The 25,008-nt window shown below is 38.7% G+C and overlaps 1 protein-coding gene across 2 annotated transcripts in view; it reads right to left on the bottom strand.

Annotated features, from left to right (window-relative positions):
* ABCC4 (ATP binding cassette subfamily C member 4 (PEL blood group)) overlaps positions 1–25,008 on the bottom strand; it is a 157,880-nt gene that overhangs the window by 89,127 nt on the left and 43,745 nt on the right. The window contains exons 14-19 of one of the 2 annotated variants that reach the window (XM_075138387.1): positions 17,112–17,208; positions 15,791–16,006; positions 13,659–13,799; positions 12,217–12,254; positions 11,754–11,854; positions 8,594–8,740 (exon numbers count right to left, since the gene is read on the bottom strand). In XM_075138387.1, the coding sequence (XP_074994488.1) occupies positions 8,594–8,740; positions 11,754–11,854; positions 12,217–12,254; positions 13,659–13,799; positions 15,791–16,006; positions 17,112–17,208 (740 nt within the window). The remainder of the gene's footprint in view (positions 1–8,593; positions 8,741–11,753; positions 11,855–12,216; positions 12,255–13,658; positions 13,800–15,790; positions 16,007–17,111; positions 17,209–25,008) is intronic. The other variant, XM_075138376.1, reaches the window with a different exon arrangement.

Raw genomic sequence — 25,008 nt, 5'->3', positions numbered from 1 at the left:
ATAAAAAGAAAACTGAGGAAGAGAAGAGTTAGGCTATCTATCCTCCATCCATTATACCTTGTAATTGCCAGCAATAATGTCCATGTTCCAAATCTTCATTTTCTCAGTTTTCCAGATTATTCTGCACTCTGTGCTCCAACACTAACTCAGGCTAGTGAAGATTTATGCTTGAAAGAGGGCAGGACATATGCAGAAGACAGTGTAAAGGGGTTGGAAGAGGTGGAAGAGTAGCATTCCCAGACACAGAAAGCAGAGGATAAATTCAGGTAACAGTGGGTGAAAACTGACAAGGACCATGTCAGTGGACAGAAAAACCATGAACTGATGAGGAGTTTAACTTCAAACTTCCTTTGAGTTTACAAATTCATAAATGTTGCACAAGTAGCACATGATAAAAGCTCCAGTTTGAGGGGGAGTATTATTCTTTTTTTAACTGGCAAATGAGGGAGGATGAGAGGATGCTACAACTAGAAGACAAACAGGTCAATAGTCATTTGTGAGTCTTCCATAGCAGTGAAAAGTCCAACACAAAACCAAAACCACCTCCTTAGTATACAACGTGCTTCTACTCTGAACAAACAGTTGAGAATGAAGACTTTGACACCGTTGTCCCATATAGCAGTCAGCTTTCTTTGCACGCTGGCTCTCTGAATACAATTTCCTACCCAGCATTGGGTGAGTAACAGCTAAAGCAGCCTCAGTTTCTCCAGACGTTTCAGAAATCTCCTCACTCCACAACCTCTCATTAGGGACCACCACAACTAAATATTCTGCTCAAGCCGAAATCAAAAGCTATGGCAACAAAATATGCAAATGAGAATCACCTAGGAAAATATTCAACAAGAGCCCAAATTTAACTGAACATTAAAACAAAGTTCCATGAACCTGCAGTTTCCAGTTTCAAGCTACCTACCTCAAGGTTGGTATTGCCACAGGCAATAATTAATGTCTATTACATACTACTATTCTAATTCCAGGACTATTGACCACTAACTAATAAAACAAAAAAAAAATTTCTTCATATGCTTGGTCCTATTTTAAAACACTTTGTAAAGCTCTCTTAAGACTGGTAGCTGCCAACACATACTGCTTGTCATAATGCTCCAAATATAACATTATCGTGCATAAAATGACAGCAGAAATCAAAACCTGAAGGAGGTCCTGCATATGTATTCACCTGAATACATAACAAAAAGCTTCTGACAAAGTACCTACTGATTCTGATGAAAAAAAAGAACACCTGGGGAAGACAGGGTGGAAGCAAGCAAGTAATGTTGTCTTGTACTATTCGCAAATAGCTTAGTAATTAACTCTATCAAGTTCGTATTTTTTAAACGGAACGGCACACTAAAGTCAAGCTCGATTCAATACCTCTACTTCCCTAAGTGTTGATTTCTACCCTTTGGGTTTTATTCTGGATTGCCAGAATAGGCAGATTCATATACAACATCCATTCTTTTCTACACTAAAATTTTAATTTTGGATCGAGAAGTGCCTTTTGTTTCTAAACACTCTCCAAGATCACCACAGGCACAAACTAATCTTCACTTGTTGCATAATCTGCAAGATGCTGGCAATTTGGAAGAAAAAAAAAAAAAAAGCCTAATTAATTCACCCAGATGCTGCAGTGCAGATTACCTAGGATCATCTGGGAGAAAGATTTCTGTGCAGTACAAAGCAGAAGAACAGTGCTAATGAAATGAGTTTGCACTGTGATAGTCTTTGTTTTCTTTTAATTTACAGCCATTCAGATAAAAAAAAAAAAAAGTCAAAATGGGCTGTTTTTTCTGCAAACACCACAGTGGTCTAACTGTGTCTGTGTGTCCGTAAGAGACAGCAATGAAAGGTTATGGCACGGGAAAGAGCCCAGAAGAGCCAAGAGCCTGATGCACAGGGCTTTCACCTGGGATGGGGGAGCCATGTGTTCAAGGCCCATATTAAATCAGAGAGGGAGGAGATCTGGGCTGCCTTCCCCACGTTCCACATACATGCTCTCACCACCTGGCTATTTGTTATCCCTGCCCTGCTCTTCCCCAAAATAATCTCTTTTGGAAATGCTTCTCCCTTGTTCCAAGGTGGAATGAAAGTGGGGTTTTGATAAGTTTGTCCTCATCTCTCAAAAACGCTCATTTCCCACCCAGAACGGGCGTCCACGAACAGCAAGAGAGGCGCCTCCAATCCCCACTATACACAACAGTCACAGCAGCATCCAACAATTTTTAGGCAGATTAAAAATAGCAAAAAAAGGTATATATTTAAACTAGTTATTACCAAAACCAAAACCCTCTCTGTCCTTCACGTTGTCTCCAAAATCCCCTTGGCAGCTGCGTCACTCAGCTAGGCCCCCTTTTAAGTCCCTTTGCAGTTTTTCCATCGATATTATTGCAGTCTCTCCCTCTGTTTTCAAGTGTCTCCAACCAACATTTCCTTCCTCCTTGCCACAAATCTCATCAAAGACTCTGCCATCTATGCGAGACTAAAACATAACTCCATTTTTACTCTCCTGCTACACTTGCAGGCTCTGAACGTCTTGTCTCTGAACGGCTTGTCTTCTAAAGTCAACGCTTTTAATTAGGTTTCTCTGTCTTGGTCGACTCCTCCGTGCCTCCCTTTTGCTCAGCTGAGGTGGAGCGAGAGCAGCTCTCTCTGCGGTTGCTCTAGCAAATGAAAAAAATAGACTTTGCAGTATCTGGGCAGGTCAGCATATGGTCAGAAATGAGTTTCGCAGCAGGCCGTTTTCCCCACCAGGGGATCGTAATGTGAAGAAGATAGAAAATCTCTGTGAAGGCACATGAAACCCTGTGCCAGGAAAGCAGGAGACTGCACTTGGAAGTGGTTGTCAGTACCAGCTTCACGCTATTTCCCTATCAAATAATGCCCCGTCCCCTCCTACAAACAGCTTTTCCGTGAACCTTTTAATTTTATCTCCTGTATTAAGCGTAAATAGGGTGAGCACTGACTCGGTGAACTGAAAATGTAATGGGCTGGTCTCATCAGTTTACGGCCAAGTTTCATTCAATTATTATTGCAGACAAAAATAGGAGAGAGTTGACTTGAGTTATGCTAATAGATAATAAACGTAAACATAACTCCAGAGTACTATTCACTAACTTTAAAGACTACTCCTACAGCAATCAACTTTATAAGGTTCCTGACAGAATCATAATGGTGATAAAACACATGGAAGCGTAACACTATTTAAACTCTTAACAAAAGCCATGATAATACTAACAGTAAATGAGCAACTCCCACAAAATACCTTTTAATAATCACGCCCTGATAAGGTTTAAAGTACATATCGCCATTGTTATATGAAAAAACATTAAAGTTGTTTTTTTTTTTTTTAAACACATGTAGCAACCTAACAGGTTTTAATTACCACACCTACTTCAGTGACGAGCTGTTCCACTCAAACACCCAAACATAATATTTACAACATTGTGCGGTTGTTAAGGATCTCGATGATTGATGGAACCTATTGTGTTGCCATCTTAATAACAACAAATGCAAGTGATTACCAACACGGAAGAGAGAATCTGTGTTTTTATTTTACAACAAAAGGCTGTCCTATAGGGACTTCTTTTCAACATAAACTAACAAACCTGCGCACATGTGAACGTGCTTTAGAGCTTGGCACAGCGAGTAAAAAACAAAGCCTCTGCTGCTTTAAGGACAATGTATTTTTTGTATTAGCTTAAGAGAACACGAAAGCTGTCAAAAGAGCTGGTATAGTTTTTCACAATCCCGCAAAATTCATCTTGACCACAAGGAAATGTCTGAAAACTGCATCACAAAGATAGCATAGATCTTGTTTCAGAAAAAAAGAAAGCAATTGAGTCATTGAGTCAAATAGGAATACAATACATTTTCTGGCATTGCTGCTGAATATTTATATCAGTGATGAATGAGACTACGAACGAAATATTTTAACACGAAGCTTTGCCTTGTTAACTGCATGATATGCCAAAACACCACCTACTGTAAATCACAGGGTTTAAGACCAGTATTTCTTGTTTAAACATGCTACTTGTTCAGCAGAATCACTTGTGTGAACAAGCATACATTAATGTACACTAACTAGAGCAGTTTCACTATCCAACTGATAGAGTATAATTTAACAACCTCATTATCAGCATTGTAATTTTCAGACTGCTGAAATATCATATTTGTTGCAAATATTATACGGTTTAAATACTTTAACAACACTGCCCATTTGACGCTTCTGTCAGATAAAATGCAGATAGGCACTTGTGCATTGATGAACATGCTTTTAATCCTATAAAGAAACTTTCTCTGTCGAATTATAGGTGTTTCAACACTTGATTTATGAACACCATAATTAAAATCCTTATGCCTTAAAGAAAAACAAACTTTTCATTATAACAACAGCTTTCTTTCACATTTTTATCTTTTAATATTCAGAGTTTACTTTTATATGCTGCTATTAGCTATCAGTTTGGCACGTCACTCCTGGCTGCCAAGACAGGAGAATATTTCTCTTTATAACCTGGTCAAACCTCAAAGTCTGGGTAAGCACCCAAAGGGATCAATGTTTATTTACAGCTTCCACAAAGCATTTATGGGGAAAAAAAAATCTGCTAATTTAACAGGTAGAAGACAACCATGACACAACTCAGTGTTTTCTATTTCTAGGAAGGCCAGAAATGCTGTAATGTCTGCCAAAATATTTCTCCTCCTTCTACGAACTGTCAGAACCAAGAGTTTGGAGAGATACAATTTAAAAAAAAAAAAAGGCGCTAGATTTTCCTACACATTTCTGTAGTGGTTCTGGTTCAATGTGATCAGACAGATCTCTGGAAGGGGAAGAGATTCCTATTTTATCTGAACACATTCATCCGTATCATTCATTCATTCATTCTTACAGCACCCATCAGCACAGCAGTTTCCAAAACTCAATGCAATTCAAAATTACACACAATCTCCACTAAAACTACCATTACTGAAAGTGATGCAGTAATACATTAGCATCCCTCCTCTAAAGAAATCTCTGTCCCCAAATCCCAGCAAAGAACAATTCGTTTACAACCTAAGCAAATAATCTTTATTCAGATCCTGAAGCTTGTCAAAACTAGGATCTCCTAAACTATCAATAAGAAACTAATTTCAAATGAGGGAACTCCCAATTCAAGTCATTGCTGCTGAAGTCCTGGTCCCTTTTATCTAGCTTCCTAGCAAATTTGTTCTGAAATGTTACAAACATCTTGAAAAAGAAATTAAAAGGAATAATGGCTGAAGAAGGACTCCTTGACAGGACCAAAGCATCAGACTCTATAGGATTATCTTACTTTTGGCCACTAATTACAAAGCCAACAAAGTTCCTGAACTCAGCATTACATGAAGCTGAAAAGCTTACTGTGTAAAAGATTAAGAGAAAAATATTATACTTGCAGATAACGAGGACAACTGAATGGAACCACGTTACTATTGCTCAGCGGAGAGGTTTGAAAATTCACTCCTCAAATATCATCTCTAAAAACATAACAGATAAATTTTGTTATCCTTCTAACAAGCTGTTGTAATGCTAGACTGGGATAAAACAGATCATGCTGCCCTCTTGTGCTAGACGTGCACAGAAATCAACCCCTTTATTCCTGCAAGTGACACATGAAGAGGAATATATAATGCATTCACTATGAAGTAGAAAATGTCCACATTTTCTTCTTTACAGATACCTTGACATGCATGCAATTCCCTTACTGGGATATGGATAGAAGACCAAAGGAAGGTTTCAAGAGGGTCAAATTCTACACTCCAAAAAATAAAGAAGTTCTGTCAACAAACGCAGGCAAGTCGGATGTGATAAAGCCCAAAATACAACCACTTAATCTCTAACTTCCCATCAAGTTTTCACTATAGCTGTTTAAGTGATGCTGTATAGATATCTGCTGATATATTTGAATTTCAGTCATAAACATCTGATCATTCTTTCTGAATGCTGGACAACACAATAAGCTTTAGTCACTTAGGATTATCAGCTAAATAGGGTTAAGTGCTTAAGAAAGAAAGAGACAGTCATTTATTAATAAGGTTCTTCCAATGCAAGACATACTTAAAGCAGTAACATTTAACTATTTTTAGATCTATGCCAAATTACACAAAGGTGAAATCTGTGTACATACAAATATTTTTGGGTGGGAAGGGAGAAAGGAGAGAGGTCCTCATATTCCTTTTCTGTCTCTGCTATGTAATCCAGGTTCCAAAAATACATTCAAATTCTTATATCGTCTGGGTAAGATGCTCGTTACTATTCCCTTTACAACCTTCCCCTCCCTATATATTGCTAATGCAATCTGTAAAGAGAGATCTTGGGCTCATGCCTAAATTGATTCACAAAGCATAATTTTTTTTAGAAATAAGTCATCTCATTTATTTACCACGACTGATTGGAACTACACTGTTGGGAGCTGACAGACATGTCATGATTCACCACATATTTCCATTTCCTAATGTCGACTCCCTGATGCTGCTCATTAGTCTGTTTCCCCAGTAAGAACTACCGAGAGCTTGGGATGTCTATTTAAGTTTCCTTCCTCAACTTTGGAACATGGATCACCGTGTGTTCAAAATACTGGCCGTGGCAGTTTTTAATTGCTAATCATTTATGGATAAATAAAACAGCAAAAGTCAGTTCAGCAATTGCTTCTGCTAAGGTCTTAGAGACCTCACACAAATACTGAGAACATGCTGGATGCTTAAATGACAGATCTGACACTGCAATATCAGCTTTGCTAATATGGAATATAATAACTAATAGTTTGGCTTGGCTATTACAATCACAACCCTAGAAAAAGGAGCCTTTAATAATTTCAATTTCTTTTTAGTGTGTCTTTCATAGCAAGGCATATAAAAAAAGAAAGAAAAAAAAAAGAAAAAAAAAAGAAAAAGAAAAAAGAAAAAAAGAAAAAAAAGAAAAAAAAAGAAAAAAAAAGACTTCTACTCAAACAAATCCCACCCCAATGCAAAAAAATAGCATCTGAAGTTCTAAAAGATAAATACACAGTAAAAAACCACATAAATCAGACAAAGAAACATAGATGTTGAAAACAGAATTTCAGAACTGCTACATGCTGCAGTGCTGAACAAGAGCATCGTCTCACATGTCATCTTTTCCCTTTTCTTTTTTCCTTTTTCAAAAGATGTATAGATCAGAACAGCAGTACCTTTGCATGCTACCATGACCAAAAGAAAGATGAAAGGAAAGAAACATATGCACACTGAAGTTAATCTTCTATTATAAAATATCTGCTGATAAATAGAAACACACATCTGTAAGTCACGACAGTGTATGAAAACCAGCGATAGGCAGGTTTTACGAATGTCACTTTTACAACACACTGCTAATTTGAGCTTCACAGTATGTTACAAAGCAAACTGCTATTTATTACTCTACATTGTCCCTGATGTTTACTCTGTAGTTCTTAGTTTGTTATGATGAGCCAGGTTTATGGGCATTCTTACAAGATGATTATGTATTCTCTCAAAAAATACTGCACACACACACACAAAAAAAAAAGAGAGAGAGAGAGAGAGAGAAGAGGAAAATCCCTGCCTATCTGACAACAAACCCCATCAGTACTACGATTTCTTCTGATGTATGTGCTCTCACTAGCTCTCCACTAACCTGTCTCCTGAGCTTATGGCTTCACTTCTAATCCTTTGCAGAGGCCTTGAATTTACACTACCACAGACTCACAGTACAAGTAGACCACATAACACAGCCTTAAACTTCTGCAGTCGTGTATTTTTTTTTTTTTAAAGAGGAAGTTGTAGATGTTTCATTCATCATATTATGGACATGAAGCTTTTCTCCACAGGAGTATTTTTTTCCTGAAATTACTGATTTCTCTGAAACAATAAAGCCAACCCTATATACCCTTACAATCATTAAATGGCTTCTGGAACTATGAGAACAAGCCTATGTTCCTTTTCTTCAAGGGAGTGAAGACCATCAGATTTCTGTTTCTCATGTAAGACTGGGTACCACCCCACTTCCCCACTCTCTTCACTCTGCTCCGGCTTCTCTCTCGTTTCTTTTGAAGAACATAAGGATCTGGATTACAGTTTTAAATTGCATGCTTTACGCTTTTGTGTATTCTGGAAGGATAGTAAGCTACACAGTTTCTCAAAACTGTGAAATACCATACATGCTTAAAATTATTTTTTAAAAGGGCAAATAATTGTTGAGGTTAAGCTTTCAAAGAAAAGCACAAGAAATGTATCCCCACAAAATGCATGCATACACATTCAGCATATGGAAGACACCCCTGTGTAACTGAATCAGGACAGCAATGCAACTAGCAGGTCAATGTACAACACCAAAGCCACAGGTAATTCATTTTTTTGTAGTCTGCATTTGAAGAGAGTGAGATCAACCATCAATAATCAGCCAACACTCTGACTTTTAAATTTAAAAAGACCACATTGTTAAATTTAAAGATTTTAAGTAAAAGAAGCAAAAAAACCCCACAAATATGCAAAAATATTATAAAATTGTAATTGCCCAGAAATAGTACAGTTAACATGATCAATGAGGTACATTAAATGTTAAAGGGTTTTCTACTGTTAAACTTACCTATAGGATTTCTGTCAAAAAACAAGACAGGAGCTTTCAAAATGGATTGAAACATTTTGTTGTGCAAAGTCTGACCAGAATTAACAAGAACTTGAAACATCAGAAGACTTCTTATTATACCAAACAGTATTGTAGCCACCGTTAAACCTGAAATTAAAAAAACACGCAGAGAGCTTGCATACAGATACGGATCTTTCACCAGGGAAAGAATTTAAAAATAAAACTGAACGAAAACCAAATTTTGTTGACTTCTGTATATAGCAAGAATCCAAACTTAAGCCTAGGGTCTCAGACTGAGCGCAGAACATAGGCATCTTATACGTCACCAGCTTCAGTTACTATCATATCATCTATTTAAACAATTTATCTTTTTTGGTTTGAAAGAATTGGTACTTTATAGAAATGTAGGAAATGTCTGTTAACCCATGAAATAAATCTGTATTAAAACCATCTGCATAACAGCTCTGCTAAGAAATTCATTTCACAGTGCCATGGATAATTGTGGCTTGCAGAGGTCACTGTGAAGATTCAACATTTGCCAGCAGGTATTAACCAAGTAATATATACATGGCTATTTAGAGACAACCTTGAGTTATTCTCAATCAGTCCAAACCACTCATGCCATTCTTCCCCTTGTAAACCACATCAAATCATTTAAATTATGTGTATTTCTTTAACACGCTATAAGATGCATCCCTTATGCCATGTGAAATAGAGCCCAATTCCAATAGGAATTGGTCTGCAGACTGTCCGTCTTCTGGGCACATCTCCACTTACAAGACAGGGATGCTACAGGGCAAAAGATGGAAACAAAGAATGGTGAGATTGCTGCTGCTCTGTTTGCTGTGTGTAATCTCCAACGTGGCTGCCCAAATTCCCAGTCGATGAAGGTGAACAGTGAAGGTGTTAACCTTACCTTTGGCAGTGCTTCCAGGCTCCAGGTGATCTGCTCCAGAAACTAAGCATAGCACCACATGCCCAGATGCTCAAGCCTTGAGGACACCCTTAAGTTAGACCCTAACTATCAACATAAAAAATTGCCTATTCTAAGGACAGGTTAAAACTAGATGCCATTCAGGTACAGCTATAGCTAACAGTGGGAAAGAGTGAGGTTTTAAATTATATGATGTGGTTAAGTCAATCAGTTATTCCATCCGGCTTACTGCTGTATCGTCACAGGATGCAAGAAAAGGTATCACTATTTCATTTGTCTGCTCGCAGTTGATTGCCCATGTTCTGCACGGTGCTGTTTTTAAGAAAAAAGCACGTGGCTGGGATGAGAGCTTGTCTGTCTTGTCCTGACTGCTGTATTCCGGGCCAGGTAGAAGAAAACAACTTTTCCAAGAGTAATTGCATGTACCCACACAGGAAAACTGGGTCATGCAAAAAGGGAGCAGAAGAGGTACTAAGCAGGAGGCTGCGGCAGAGCCCATGCCTAACAGAAATCTGTGGGAGCGATGGGAGGAGAGGGAGCACGTCCTGGGAACTCCACATTTCACTCAGGCTTGGAAGCCACTGGAAGCTGCTGGAATAACCCTCACCAAATGAATCACCTGAAAAGACCTAATGGCTGGGGAGGAAGGAGAGGAACGAGACTTACTTTCAAGTCCTTCATCCATTCTGTCTCATGCCAAAGGTTTTTGCTTTCCCCGTTTACAAGCTTACCACCTCAGTATGAGAGAGACAAGGACTCTTTGCACACTCACTTTATAGAAAAGGTGTCGAACTGGTACCTCAGTTCTGGCCAACGGGGCTTCCCATTAACAGAAATTTTACACTTCTAAATCTTTGTCTCATAGAAACAATAAGGACTAGGAAGGAACTACCATCATGATTTTTTTCTTTTTCCAAAGATTGAGAATCAGAAATAAAAACGTTAAATTATTTTATACAGTTTCAGAGGTTATAGAAAAGGGTAGGTTAGATTATTATGTACTTCATATGAAATGTACTATCTTTTTATAAATTTTTCAACTTCACTTACAATTTTGTGTAGCTAAGTCAATACTGTCTGTTCAACTATTGCAAATATCTCACTAAGCCATCCGAACATTTCAATATAAAAGTAACTTTTGCTGTTCTGCTACCTAGAACAAAATTTGCCTTAAAGGATAAAATTTTCCTTAATGTGGTTTTAGGTTATATGGTCAGAGAAAGCCAAGTTTGCCACACTTGATCATACTGTGCAGTCCACTGGAATGGCTCATGAAATAAGACATTACACAGGGAAAATAAGAGCCAAGTTTATCTGGTTCCTAAACTGTTGCTTCCCAGGCCAAGCACAATGATTTCTGCCAAGCACTTAGATCACGTGGATTCCCGAAAAAAAACCCAAACAAAAAATCCTCCACCTATCCTCTCACCCATGAGAGATGTTTCTGAATGCATTCAATGCATATTCTTCTGGTATTCCACCTGTTTTCTCAGACCTACCATTTACATCTCCATCAAGAAATTACCATTCCATACAAAACTGTACATCACTAGAAGTGCTAAAGAGCAGAGCCTGAGAGCATATTTCTACACGTGATTTTTCTATGCCAATTTTTACTACATTTCAGAGCAGTATTTCAAGATGTTTGGATGCCTCCCTACAAGGATCAATGCCCTTTTCTGGATATTCAGAAGCCTATGGCTACCTGTTGAAATATATTGAAATGTTTTTTGACATCCTGCTTTCATACCCATCTAGGATGCTTTTTAAAAACTGGTTCTTTTGCTATGGCACTTCAGAAGGAAAGTAGCCAGGCCAAGTTTTAGAACAGCGCAGAATGAAGATCCATTTCTAATCCCTCTTGCCCACCCATATAATGACTGAAGATCTAGCTCAATGACCTATTAGTATAGACAATAAATACAACCTTACTGTGACTGACTTTTTGAATACTCAATTCCTAGCTTACTTTCCAAAATCCAGGCAAAGCAAATTAAGAGTCTGCATTCGACCTATTTCTTCTGTTAGATTTTTTATTTTATTTATTCCAATTAATTTAGTCAGGAAGCAAGATTCAGGCTCCTAATCTTTTAAGACGTTATTCAGTTACTGCTAGAAATCACATTTCCCCACATTGCTGTTGCTTCCCACCTCTCAAAACTGTTTATTATGATAGGTCAGATAATAAATAGTTCTTTAGACACACACAAGTGCACGTGTAATTACCTGCGTAAATTCCCAAATAAAAGTTAAGGTCTAGATGTTCAGTCTCATTTGCTCCATTATTTCCATTTCTTGTGACATTCAACTTTTCTTGATGATTTGCCCTGTGGAAATGCATACAGAAGATAACGATCATCAAATCACATTCTGCAAATATTCATGAGTACGATTAACTGTTTCTAGATTCAACTCTGTTGAAATCTTTAGTTCACAAGATCCCATCCACCGATGTTGTCATGCATCACACCATGAGTAGCAGTGATCACAGGCTACACTTCAGCATAAAGTTTCATTATTTTTCCCTGCACAAAATGAATGGAGATCAGAAAAAGATCAAGCATATTCTGAAGTTTCCTAGAGCAGGTTTCTCCCACCACCACCACCTATACAACACTGATTTCTATTAGACAAACAGCACTTGACTGAAAATGCAGGAATGACTGACCAGTTATTATCACCAACTTACCAGTAAGAAAGCCACCAGTCCTGGAGCACATATGCCACCTTGAGTAAAAGAGGCAAATATAAGAATCATCTTACAAAATGAAAAAAACATTAGAAAATTAAATTTCTTTGTTATTCTTTCATGTTCTCTGGGAAAACATCACATATTCAGGAAAGTATGCCATCCAGTCTTTCAAGACCAGCAGCAATTTGCAAAGCACATTAGAAGGTGCATTAGAAACCTCTACAAAGAAAGAAGTTACCTTAAATTACCTTACATGATAGCAAACTAAAGGAAAGCAATAAACTTAAGCAAACAAAATATAGTAGCTCTTCCTAATGTATGTTAATTGCACATTAAAGAACTCATTTTTTCAGTTCCTAAATTTGCTACTAGAGATATTCCAAAATGCTTTTTGATTAACAAACTTTCTGATGTTACCAGTCCAGAAATTTGTGTTTACAGGAGATAATTGCCAGAAACAGGGTTGAAGGAGGATGAGAGAAGAGAGGGAGGGAAAAACTCCTACTGCCACCTTCCTTCTGTGCTGAGAGGTGACTACAAACTTGTAACAGGGTTATTTATCTCAAAATACACCTCTGTTCACGTGAATTTAAAGTTCTGGGCGGTCTACTGCAGAGATTGGATCTTGCTCAGCTATCTTTTCAACAGATTCAATTCAAGGACAAGCAAAAAGGAAGTAACATGTCTAAATACATAGACTATTTTTTACAGCCAAGACGAATAATTTCCATGAAATGAATTTAAGCTTTCTCAGCAGGAAACACAGAAAAAGGCAATAAGCTATCTTCATGCAGCTTCCTCAGCTCACCATTTCTTTCACTAAGTTTCAAAATAATTTTCCTTGTTCAAAAATTATTTTACATACCTGCTACAGTCTGCATTACACACAATATTTGCCTATCCTCTTCCTCACTTTCTTATCCTGCTAAACAGTGACCCTCTTTCTAGCCCTTCTCATAACCTGCACTTATCAGCAGACCAGCTTTTCTTTTAACACTTTTGTCAGACTCTGCCCTCTCATACCCAGTAAATCTCTTTACCCTCTTCAACTGGAAACATACTGACTGTTCAGATTTGTTAAACACTATTTTATACACTTTATGATTTTGTCCTCTATCTCCAAAAATTAGACTGCCTTATAATTTCTGTGCCATGCTGCCAGTAAAATAATTATTTTATTGAAGTATTAAAATTGTTGAAATAAGGATCAGTGCAAGACCTCTCAATGCTGTACCAAAACTCCATGCTGATACACAAAATTTGATCGAGTATACTACAAAATTATTAAAGAACCATGCTCCCAAACATTTTAGATGAAACATCAGAGTAACAAGCATATACTATGTTAAAAAGAAAAAAAAAAGAAAAAAAGAAAAAAAAAGAAAAAAAAGGCAAACCCAAAATACATTAAATATTATTTTTGGCTCCCAACAACTTACCTGTGCCAAAATGTTGAATACTAGAAGTATAAAAATCACAAAGTAGTTTGCTCCCGCAGTGAAATATTTTCTGTAAACCTTGAAGTTTATTTTTCCCTCAGAGCGACTCTCCTCTGGCACTGCAGCCAGTGCATTTTCAGCCTGAAAAAAAAAAACAGAATAAAAACCATCAACCTTGCAGTTACAGATTCAGACCAAGCCACTTGAAAGTCATGGTTCAGAATTAGCAAAAAATTAAATAAGGAGATAAAGTGATTACGCATATAAAAACTTTAATATCGGAACTATAGCTTTGACAAAAATAAAATAGTCTCAGTGCAGTAATACTGAAAAATCTACTCTGCAAAATGACACTGTGAGGATTTTATTTTGCATTGCATCACAGAATGTAACATGACTTCATTTACAGCCAGAAATATTTACTCTAACCGACCGCTAAACCAGGTTTTTCTTTTCTTATATACTACCTTCAGTCATTAACAGCTCTGGAAACTAAGGCCTTGACTGGGGAAAGATTCTGTCTTCACAATGCAAGTGTGTGTAACCTTTCCTTTTCAGAAAAGTATTTAAAGTAAATACTCTTCTGCAAGTATGCGTCAAAATCAATCAACATATGCCCAGAGTAACAAATTACCCACAAAGTTCTAATCACTTCCTTGTAAGTACCAACAAAGCATCTGTTAATAGGGAAAACAAGTAAAATGACAAATGAGAAATCATATTAAGCAAACAATGGATGGGGGACACTGAAAGACAGAAAAAGAAAAAATGAGACAGGCATAAAGAAGGTAAAAGAAATACTCAAATGAACAAAATTCTGATTTTTTTTTTTTTACAGTATATGTGATAGAAAAACTAGTGCCAGTTCAGTGGACACGTAACACTTGATTTTGTTGTCAGCAGACACGGCTGTACAAGAGCAGCGAGCGGAATCAACAGACCTGACTCAGATGTGAAAGGAGAAATCCCACCTACTCGCCTATAAAAGAAGAGAAGCCTATCTTGGTTTTATGTTTCTCCAGCCCCACCCCCCCCATCCAACAGCTCTAATGCTGCTAAAAGGTTTGGCACACCTTTGTGGATTTAATAGTGGAGACATTAATAATATCAGGTAACTTTACTGGACATTAACAATATCAGGTAAGTTTACTGGTTTACTGTTTTTGGGCATAAAACCATTCCTCCAAAAAGTTATGAAAAATAAAAGTCTGTAGGGTTTTGGGGGTTTTTTTTTTTTTGGTTCGTTGTTTTTTTTTAAATCTCACTGTTTTTTATTGTAGAAAAGAAAAAGAAATAATATATGCCCACAGCATAAAGGTGACAATCATCAGGGACACACAGGGATTACTTGTTCCACGTGTTCCATGGATGCAATGTTAGCACAACTCTAGCAGGGTTACAGGGCTCCTGCGCTGTTTGTGTGAACGCAAGCACACCAGAAGAAGGCCACCTCTGGCACAGAAACCTTTCGGCTGCTTTTGCACTGCGCAGACCACGAGATACCAAGGCACCTGGAAGTCAAGCTGGCACCATACAAAGCGTTCTGTTTTCACCAACAGAAGGGCTGGGGAGACCAATGCAGCAGTGTCCCAAGGTTACTCTCTAAGGGCCAGCGCAAGAGCTGTCGGTATGTTAATGCCAGCCACGCAAATGTAGACTTTGTATAAAGCCACCGCTTGTGCATGCGCTTCCCAGAGCTCAGGATTTCAGGGAAAGTTTTAATTTGAGCTCAGCACTGCAAGGACAGACAGGACCCACCCAATACAGTGGTACTGGCCCTTCAAAGCACCGTTGTCGGAGGACAGGATGATGGAAGCACAGTGCGGCGTCTTTGGACACCTATAGGAATGCTTCCTGCATCCAGCAGATCTGATGCTGAACCTGAACAAACTCACTCTGCTGGGTGTGAACAGAACAGCGCAGAGCTGTGGGACGCCTGCCCTCTGCAGCCCAGGTGGCAGGACTGCCAGCCAAGCACAGCGCTAGGCAGATCCACCGTGGGCGAGCTCTCACCTGCTAACACAATCCAACATTCCCCAAAATTCAAATGCAGCCGGGAAAGCCCTTATCGCAGTTTAAGTTAAAAAACAGCCAGACAAGAACTGAGACACGGCTATCCTTTGAGCACTCACAGGTGGTTGTTCCACTGTTCCGTCTTTCTGTGAGTGGACAGAAGAATCTTGGGACCAGACAGAGGACTCCGAGAAGGTTCGGCTCCGGGCAGACTTCAGGTTGGGGGTTCCTGGAACCGATGGCTGTTCTACCTCCTCATCTTTTTTCAAAAGGGAAGCAAAGTCGATGCCAGATCTCAGGAACTCTGAATAGGTACCTTTCCCCACCATTTTACCCTACAATTAATATAAGCTTTGATTATCTTCATCATACACTTTCTGTAAAGGACAATTTTTCCTATCTACCCTGCTGCCTCTGGGGTTCTGCAACTGCTGAGCACACTGAGCTGAAGCCTCTAACTATCAGTTCCTCATTTAGAAGAGCAGAAACAAGTCCTTCACCCTCCAACCAGTCCCTTCCCAGCAGCTAACCAGGCCAAGGAGCATACAAATGGGATGACTAAAGTCCCAGTTACAGTCAGTTGAGAATTACCTCCTTGGAGAAGCTGTGGGTGACAGCCACGCAGCTCTGGGACAAGCTGTTGAACTACATACATAACTGTCAGTCCTTTTATATTACTTCAGGCTAGCGGTAAACAGCAGCTTAATTTTCTGGTCCTCATAGACCTCTACAAGGAGCAACACAGACCATTTCCACACTTCTTACAGCTCTGTCACAAACTCATTTCTAGAAAGCTACTGTAACTTTTAAAGAGATCTGAATGGGAGGAAAAAGATGGCTACTGTGCTTTTTTGCAACTTTGTGATGCATCAAAAGTAATTCAAAGTACTTCACTACTCAACCTTAAGAGTAAAAAAACCACAAAAAACCCAGCTGAAGTTCTTGCATTTCCCCTCTACTCGTGAATATCTGGTACAACAAAGTTTGGAACCAGTTTCGCTGAAGGCCTGCTCATTCTCAAAGGTATCTATGACAATTTCTCAGCCTTAATTTAAAAAAGGGACTGGTTGCAAAATCAACATACTTCTTAATTCACACAAAAGCATAAGAAAAGAATAAAAGCAAAGCATTAACATAATCTCAAAATAAGTAATTCTGTCAGAATATATTATACATATGTAAGATAAAAATCAATACGTAAGATAACATATATGCATGATAAAATTCAGAAACACATTTTTCAGGGAAGGTATTCTAAGAAAAATCAACTTATTTCATTAATAATTATAAATCTTTAAAAACATACATGGTCATTAGTAGATAAAATATATTTACAAATAAAAAATAAAAACGTTTAACTGGTTTTTTTTCATTCTTAGATTAAAAAGGATAGTTAGAAAGTATGTGAGAGATAAAAGTATAGACACTGAAATCACTTACATCTTTTAAAATTAGAATCTGATTTGCAGCACGGAGATATTGCAACTGGTGAGTGACCAAAACAGAGATCTTCTGATGTAAGGCCTGACAAATACATCTGCAAAAAGATGGGAAAATTAATTAAAAAATGAAGTGTCCTAAAACATTTTGACTCCTTCTGGAAAATGTCTTCTATCCAATTATACAGGGTTTGAAATAAGAAAAAAAGATGCCCATGCTTATTAGATTTATAAAAATTAACAAACATGTTCCGTATTTAACTTTGTAAGTTTTCAAGGTAGGGAAAAGAAATTTCATATTTCTGGTCTGGGGTGAAAGAGGAGGAAATATCTTAAGGATATTTCATTAAAATTGTCTTAAACATCCTCCTAACAAATGTACATGTCATAAGCTGAATTGCAAAGAGGGTATTTAACAAAAATTAAACCAAAAAGAGAAAGCAGGGCAACATACTGTGGACAATTATGGAAAAATACAGCCAATAAAAGTAACTTCTTTGAGATGAGCTTTCAGAGCAGCTGTAACAGTGAGCCACTGAGAGTTCTGGAGAAGTAAACACGACTACATCCCTGTCTGGATGTAAGCTCAATACAATTGAGGTAGAGGAGCGAGATCCTTCAACCACCTCTGACCTCTTCCCATGGAATCAGGGCTTACCTCCCTTACCTTACCTGCTTACCCTACAGACTTCCCCAGAAGTTTGGCATTTAGAGAGAGAAGTGAAGAAGGGATTGGGCACACCAGAACCAGTCGGCAAGGGCAGTTCAATCCCACACAGCTTTAGCAGAAAAGATACCTGGTATCTTTTCAGCAGAGCCTTGAAAGGCCGCTTGAGCCAAAAAAACCGCCCCCCCAAAAAAAGATAGGGGAGCAATGCTTTACACGTGCAGAGGTCTGCAAGCATGCTCTTCATGTACAACAGGACAGCACTGACACAACTGAGTAGCCAACACTACCAACACTCTCAATGCCTTCATCCCCACAGTAACACAGCAGGGAGACAAACCCTTCGAGAGGATGCCCCTTTCTCTACTACTTGCTATCTTAAGAAAACATGGAAAACTGATATTGCCTAGAAATGAAGTGTCCAGTGAAGGTGTATACATTAGCATTTTCCTTTTGGATCAGGAGTGCCTTTCTGACGATCGTCCCCAATTGTCTCAACCCAATCTGCTGTTGCTCATACTGTTGAGTGGTATTGGGGCCCAGGAACGGGACTTCTGGATGAAACCAAGCAGGCACACACACTTCGGTAGCACCCCTTATCAGTATTCAGCTGACGAGGAATGAAGCCCGCAGGGCCGGGCTGCAGCCTGCTCAAAGCAGAACCTTCTGAACTGCACGGGGACCTTGGCACCATGCGTTTTTCTCCACAGATCCGCTCCTGTTGGGCTCATTTTTGCTAACATGCTATCTCCCATTTGCTAACATGACACAGGAGGGTGGCACTCACCACAAAAGAAAAACAAACACCCACCCCCATCCCACCCCCCACAAATTCTCTCTCCCCATTCTCCAAAAAAACACAATTAAACCCACAGCAATCCAATAGTACAAATTCAATGCAGAAATGCAAATAAGCAGTAACGGGAGTAAGGCAGAAAAAGAATATGAGCTTAACAGCAATGAGGTCATATTGCTTACTGCGTTTCATACATTCATGTTGTATATCCAATTAACTCCCTACACAGCTTCTAACATCTATTTTATCACTCCTACAAAGACTGTAGGAAGTAGAATACTATAAAATGGTTAATACTAGTACTAGTCAGCATAATTACGTGAGAGTGTATTATAGTGTTCCAAATAAACTGTGCAGTAAAATTGAGTTAAAAGCAACACTCTTCCTGAAAAAGTTATATCCTTGCTATGCAGCATTCAAGAAGCAACTACAAACTCATGATATCATTCTTAGGTGGCCAAGATAACAATTAATGAAGGTCTTTGCAGCAGCATAACTATTTGAGCAGTTGCAACTATTTATACACCAAGCTCTTCAAGGGAGTATTTTTCTGATGTGGTTACTGTCCACCCTCTGAGCAGTCACAACTAAGAGCACCAGCTGAAGAAGACACGCAACAAAACATAATCTTCAACAAAACCTATCCAGAGAACTGGACAAATCAGACAGGCTACAGGATATTTACTTGCCTAGCAGGAAAGGTGCCAAAAGAGAATGTATCAGGTATTCACCATGAAGAGATCCAGCTTTCCCTTACATAGTCCCACAGCCTATATACCACTTTGATCGCAGAATTTTCCGTGTGCCAGATGTATGTCTAACGGCTTACTGGGACAAACTAGCCACTAGAAAATCCGGTGGCTGAGAACCTTTAAATCTTGATCCTGAGTCACAGTGAGCCCATTGCACTTTAAGTTTGCATTTGGAGGGGAAAAAAAAAAGAAGAGGAAAAAAAAGTGGGTTATCGCAGCATCAGAGCAAACCAATTAGAACTGTCAGAGCTGTCAGCACAGCATCCTCCATGATCTTGATCTCAGGAGAGAAGGCAAAAGTGACCTCTGTGGAAATATAAATTTCCACTGATATATCAGGTCACTCAACTGAGAATTTCTAAAAAAAACAACAACTCTCGTTTTGATGTCTATCTGGGTAGAAAGAAGCTACCTGAATAGTTTCTTGATAACAGGTGAGTAGAAAAATTGTTGTCACAATTGACTGGCATGAGCACAGGGAGGAAAAAATCGCAACAAAGAGCATATACTTAGATCTATCACCAAGTTAAACAACTCACTGCTCAGACAACTCACTAGAAAATTTTGCCATTTAAAATACTATATCATCATGAAGCACAGAAGTTGCAAAACTAGTAAAATACTAAGTATATACCTAACGAGTGTTTCAAAACATCAAACTACTTAAGCTTTATGTTCAAAAGCTTTTTTTTAAATTTTTTTTTTTTTTTTTAAGTATTCTCTCTCCCATTTAACAACATCCATTCTGCAGTTTACAGTGAGCATTAAGTTTGTACGGTGCCTTGGCTGCAACAGAAGACCGAAACCAGAATTCAAAGAGAGGCTCAGCAAAACCAAATGTGATAAAAGGGCTGGTACAAAACTCTGACAGCTCGCTGAATTCTTATTAGTGAAAACTTGGTATTGTCTTAGAACTGAAAAAGAAAAAAAAAACAAAATTGCCCATAAGTATTTATGGTTTTAACTGGTTAACTAAGGCTTAGTTTCATCGTGCATCTATTTTTAGAAATACTGCTGTGTAGCTGAAGAAAAGCAACCAATTCCTGATGAACCACCATCTAACAGTGTCTCCCTTTCTCACTGACGATGGAGAGAATCCAGGGAAAGCCTGCCTCAACAGGGGACATACCTGGTCCAAGGGTTCAGATGTCTGCTGGAGTACGCCCAGAACTGCCACCACCTTTTTACCTGTTGTTTAAAACCCCACAAAGTTCACCTTCCTTGTGCTTCTCCATTACTTCTCTCCAGAGGCATACTCTGTTAGTTAGACTGCGGGCACATTTAATGCATGACAGCAGGAGGAGCTGCTGCACAAAATGCAGTTGCCATTGCCACATTTATTAAATACACAAGCACACGCAGACACACACACAGAGCCAGAAGAGATGTGGACAGAGAAGACCCAAAGGTCCTTCGGCCTCTTCAGTACAAGGAAAACAGGGATGAAGGGACTGTGAAAGTTGCAACCTCTTCCCCAAGTAAGAATCAATTTAAACTTAAACCATTCCTGATGGTGGATAGGTTGGATAGGTTGTTCTGTACGTTTGTTTGTTTTAAGCTCAGCTACAGAAATTTCAACATCCTTGAAAATGTATTACAGGGGCAAGCTACCTTTACCATTACAATTTTTTTTTCCTCTAAAGTCCAAATTTACATCTTCTGGTACAATTTAAATCCACTGCTTCCCAGAGGACAGCAGACCAGTTCATACCTGTGTGTGCAGTCCCTTTATACATTAAGTCTCTCTCTTTCATGCCTCTTTTTTTTCCTTCAGACCCAAAACCATAAAATCTTCCAAATCCTTTTTTTCCCCTTTTCTTTTAAGTGAGAAATAGTTTTCTCTCTGCCCTCCTCCCTGCCCCTTGACACCCAAATGTTCTTGATGGGCTACACTGGAGTCTGAAGCTGGTCTACATTTTTTGGAAGTGCACAAAATTGAAACATTATTCCAGTTGAGACCTTACAGGTACAAAACATAATAGGAGGATTACTTTACCTGTACTGCCAGATACAGTACTGGTCATAAATCCCAGGGTGCAGTTTCCTTAACAAGAGCATCATGTTGCTGACTCACACTGGATTTGTGATCTACCGCAATCTGCACCTTTTCCATAAAACTGCTGCACTACTGATCCCTGCTCATTGTATGTTCATGGAGTCAACACCTTGCACCTATCCCTGCTGCGTGCATCTATTAATTCGCTAATTAATAACCAAGACTTTCCAAATCCCTGTCCGTCTCCAGAACTGCCTGAAGCATTGCCCAGTTTTCCACCACCTGAAAACGTAGCATCAATGACCTTCATTCGTCATCAGGAATACCAGACTCAGGCTAGATCTCTCCAGAAATGACACTCTTCCAATTCGACAAAAATAAACAAACAATATTTTAAGTTAACAAACCTAAGTAAAGTATACTATCACCCATTCAGAAAACCCATTGCACTTTGACAGCAAACATCTATACAATTAAAAAAAAAATTAGCTTGAGCTTTGATACTGCAGAGCATGCAGCAGAAGACACTTACTCAGAAGGGGGCCTGCAACAACACAGTGCTCCTCTATGCAAAGGCAGCGTCTTGGCGCTTTCGTGCATATGAATCCTCATTCGTTCTTCCTTCCCTATCAGGTTTTCTTTTCTTTGAGACAAGTTGTTCTTTAATCTTTTTTAAGTTTTTATCTCCAAGAACCAGCTTTCTTTCACCTCTGCAGAGTGTCTCTTCTTTAATGATTCCACTTTATTCCTCACCATTCTTTTTGCCTCTCCTTTTTGGAAGCTCACATGCAAGTTTAACTTTACTCTAGTTAATACTTATATTCGTTTCAATGGAAATAACCACTGAAATGAAATTAAAGCACATGCAGAAGTGCTCACAGGCATAAAGCCTTTGTTATATTGATTTACTTACTACATTTGCTTTCCTCTCCTTTCCCTTTAAATTTAAGTGGTTTAGGAAGAACAACCCCTCAGTTGTTTTTGTACATTTCAAAGTTTACAAAATTTCAGGAGAAAGAAAAAAATAAAAATAAAAAGGTGTGATACGTTTGCCAGAGACAAAAAACCACACACCTACTTCTACTATGCTGTTTCTATTTCTATGCTTATCTTGCTAACCATTTATCTCCATCTCATGACAAGCCCCAGCCTCCACTGGGCTAATGCGTAAGGACAACTGTTCTGGCACAAAATAAAGGTCCACAAAATCCATTGCCCGGTCCTGGGCACCAGCAGCAGTGGATGGCTGGAGAAACCATATAGGGAAACATACAGTGACGTTTCCTTTGGTACATATTTCCGGCTTCCAGAGCCCATATATTAGGGACTTTCTGAGCCAGAGATCTTAGTCTTTAAGCAGCTCTTCGTGAACTTTTCCACCATGAATTTGTATACCTCCCTCTTGAGCCCATTTCTGGTTTAGCATTCAGAATACTGTTTTGCAATTGCACCCACAGACCACTAAAGCACACAACTACACTGGGGTTCTGCAAGTGGGTAAACTGTAAAATCTTACAGTTTTTTGAAAACACACAATGTACAGTGATCACACTTATCACACTTATGCTTTTCACTTTCTGGGAAAAAAAAAAACAAACAAAAAAACACCAAACCCCAAAACCCTAAGCAACATTACTACAACGTACTCATACCTTTTAAACATATTCCTTACAATAAACGTAACAAAGCTCAAGGAATTTCAATTGTATCATCTAAATGTAAAGGTATAACTAACATGTTCTTAAGAGCAACACCTGTAATACAAAAAAGAGGTACACGGCATTCAAGTTTGCCCAGGACTTCTCATTAGGGCTGTAACCACTGCAGTGGTATCAGAGGCATAACAAGCGTGGACCAGGTGTGCAACACAAAGTGGGAAGCCTTAGAGATATCTTGGATGTAGAGAGATCCTACCTGAAAGGGAACAGAGTGAAATCCTTACATTTACACACCAACTCCCCTCTACACTTGTCATCAGTGGACAAAGCATGTAATATGTATATGCCTTTAAACACAGCACTGACAAGTACATGCCAGGGTTATCTTTGCTTGGTTCCTCTGACACACTGATTGTGTCTGTAATCTCTCTACAGAAACGAGACCTTCTAGCTTTTATCTGCTAGTTTTACAGGACTGGTGAGCTCCACTTGCTTTTAATTACCTACACTACTGTAACAGTACTTTTTCCTCAAAGTTCCAATGTTACAGGAGATCTACAAGCATACCCCACTTTGAAGGATATGAGACTGGAAGCGTTCATGGCCTCCTAAGGGTTCCAAAAATCAAATTACTTTAAACAGACAAGGTAAATATTCAGATCTGTATAATTTAAAAAAAAAAAAATCCTTTTACTGATTTTCCCTACTTCATTTTGCTCCTCCCCTCAAGCACTTCTGGGACTTAGGTAAGAATGCATTGAGGAATTCAGGTCTCTTAATCCATGCACTTCACGTGATGGAATTTCCCACTCTCCCTTGCCGTCAATTCAATTCTTCCTCACTTTTTTCTGCAATTACAAAGGACACCTTTGCTACAAAACCATGCCTGCTCCCTTCCCTCTCTTGCAAAGGAACGCTCAGTTACCTCAGATGGCAATGGAGAGACTATATCTTTCAGGACACCTGGTCAACTTGCCAGGTGACTCTCTGGTCAGCCTCAACATATAGTTATCCCATGACCCATTGCCCAGTTACATGTCCCTTGAGTTCCTACGGGAGGCCATCGCCTAGTACCAAGGTGCTCCATTTGAATAGATGCTAAAGTTCATTACTGTTCTGTGATAAATGCAGTAACTTCTTCTGCAGCTTTTATCTAGATCCAGAGGCAAAACTGAGAGAGAAAAGACAAATGACCATACATTCAAAAAAAGCTTCCTGCAAAAAAAAAAAAAAAATAATTGCAGAATTCTGTTTGATACTAGGAATGATACACCTGTGCATACCACTCCCAAGTATCATCACAACTTTAGGTCTGATTTTAAAAGATTCCCAAACTGTCCTGCAACTCTGTCTACTCTCACAAGCAGGAGGAACAGCAAGAAATCAGGCTGATCATCAACCGAGACTGGCACGCAGCTCCCGTCACTGGAAAGGATACAAGGGAAGAAAAATACCTAGAGAAGGCATCTGTCTCAACAGACTGATGGAATATAAATCTCACTCTTAAAAACACCATTTTTCAATCAGTATCACTGATGGGACACGATTTAATTTCTATCCAAAGGTGATCTAAAACCATATAATCTATAGAAATATGTTTACAAAGATGCACAGGGAGAGCAGGAAATCTCTTGGGATCCAAGCGTGACTGAATGATTTTCTTAGAACATCACAGGCTATTCCAAACTTCGTCATACAAGGAAACGTGCTATTGTAACTGTATGGCTGTCCCTCATTTCAAAACTAGAGGTCTCAAAATACCACATTCCTTAAAAGTTAATTAAAAGCTATTTTTATTTATATCTATATAAAATATAAGCATATTTTCATACACACACAAATATACACAAAAACATAGAACTACACTGGTGCCCCCCGTTGGGAAAAGGCTGAAGCATGCCTACTGTTAACTATCAAGAGAACTCACAGGAAAAGAGGCTACAAATAACACAAAAATAGGGAATCTCCAGTTTATACCTTACTAGGCCCGAAGAAATCTGACCAGGAGAGAGGAATTCATTGGAAAACT

This window comes from Calonectris borealis, chromosome 1 (genome assembly GCF_964195595.1).
Source record: "Calonectris borealis chromosome 1, bCalBor7.hap1.2, whole genome shotgun sequence".
Lineage (NCBI taxonomy): Eukaryota > Metazoa > Chordata > Aves > Procellariiformes > Procellariidae > Calonectris > Calonectris borealis.
The sequence above is the reverse complement of the archived record's forward strand: the minus strand, read 5'-3'. Positions and strand labels throughout refer to the sequence as shown.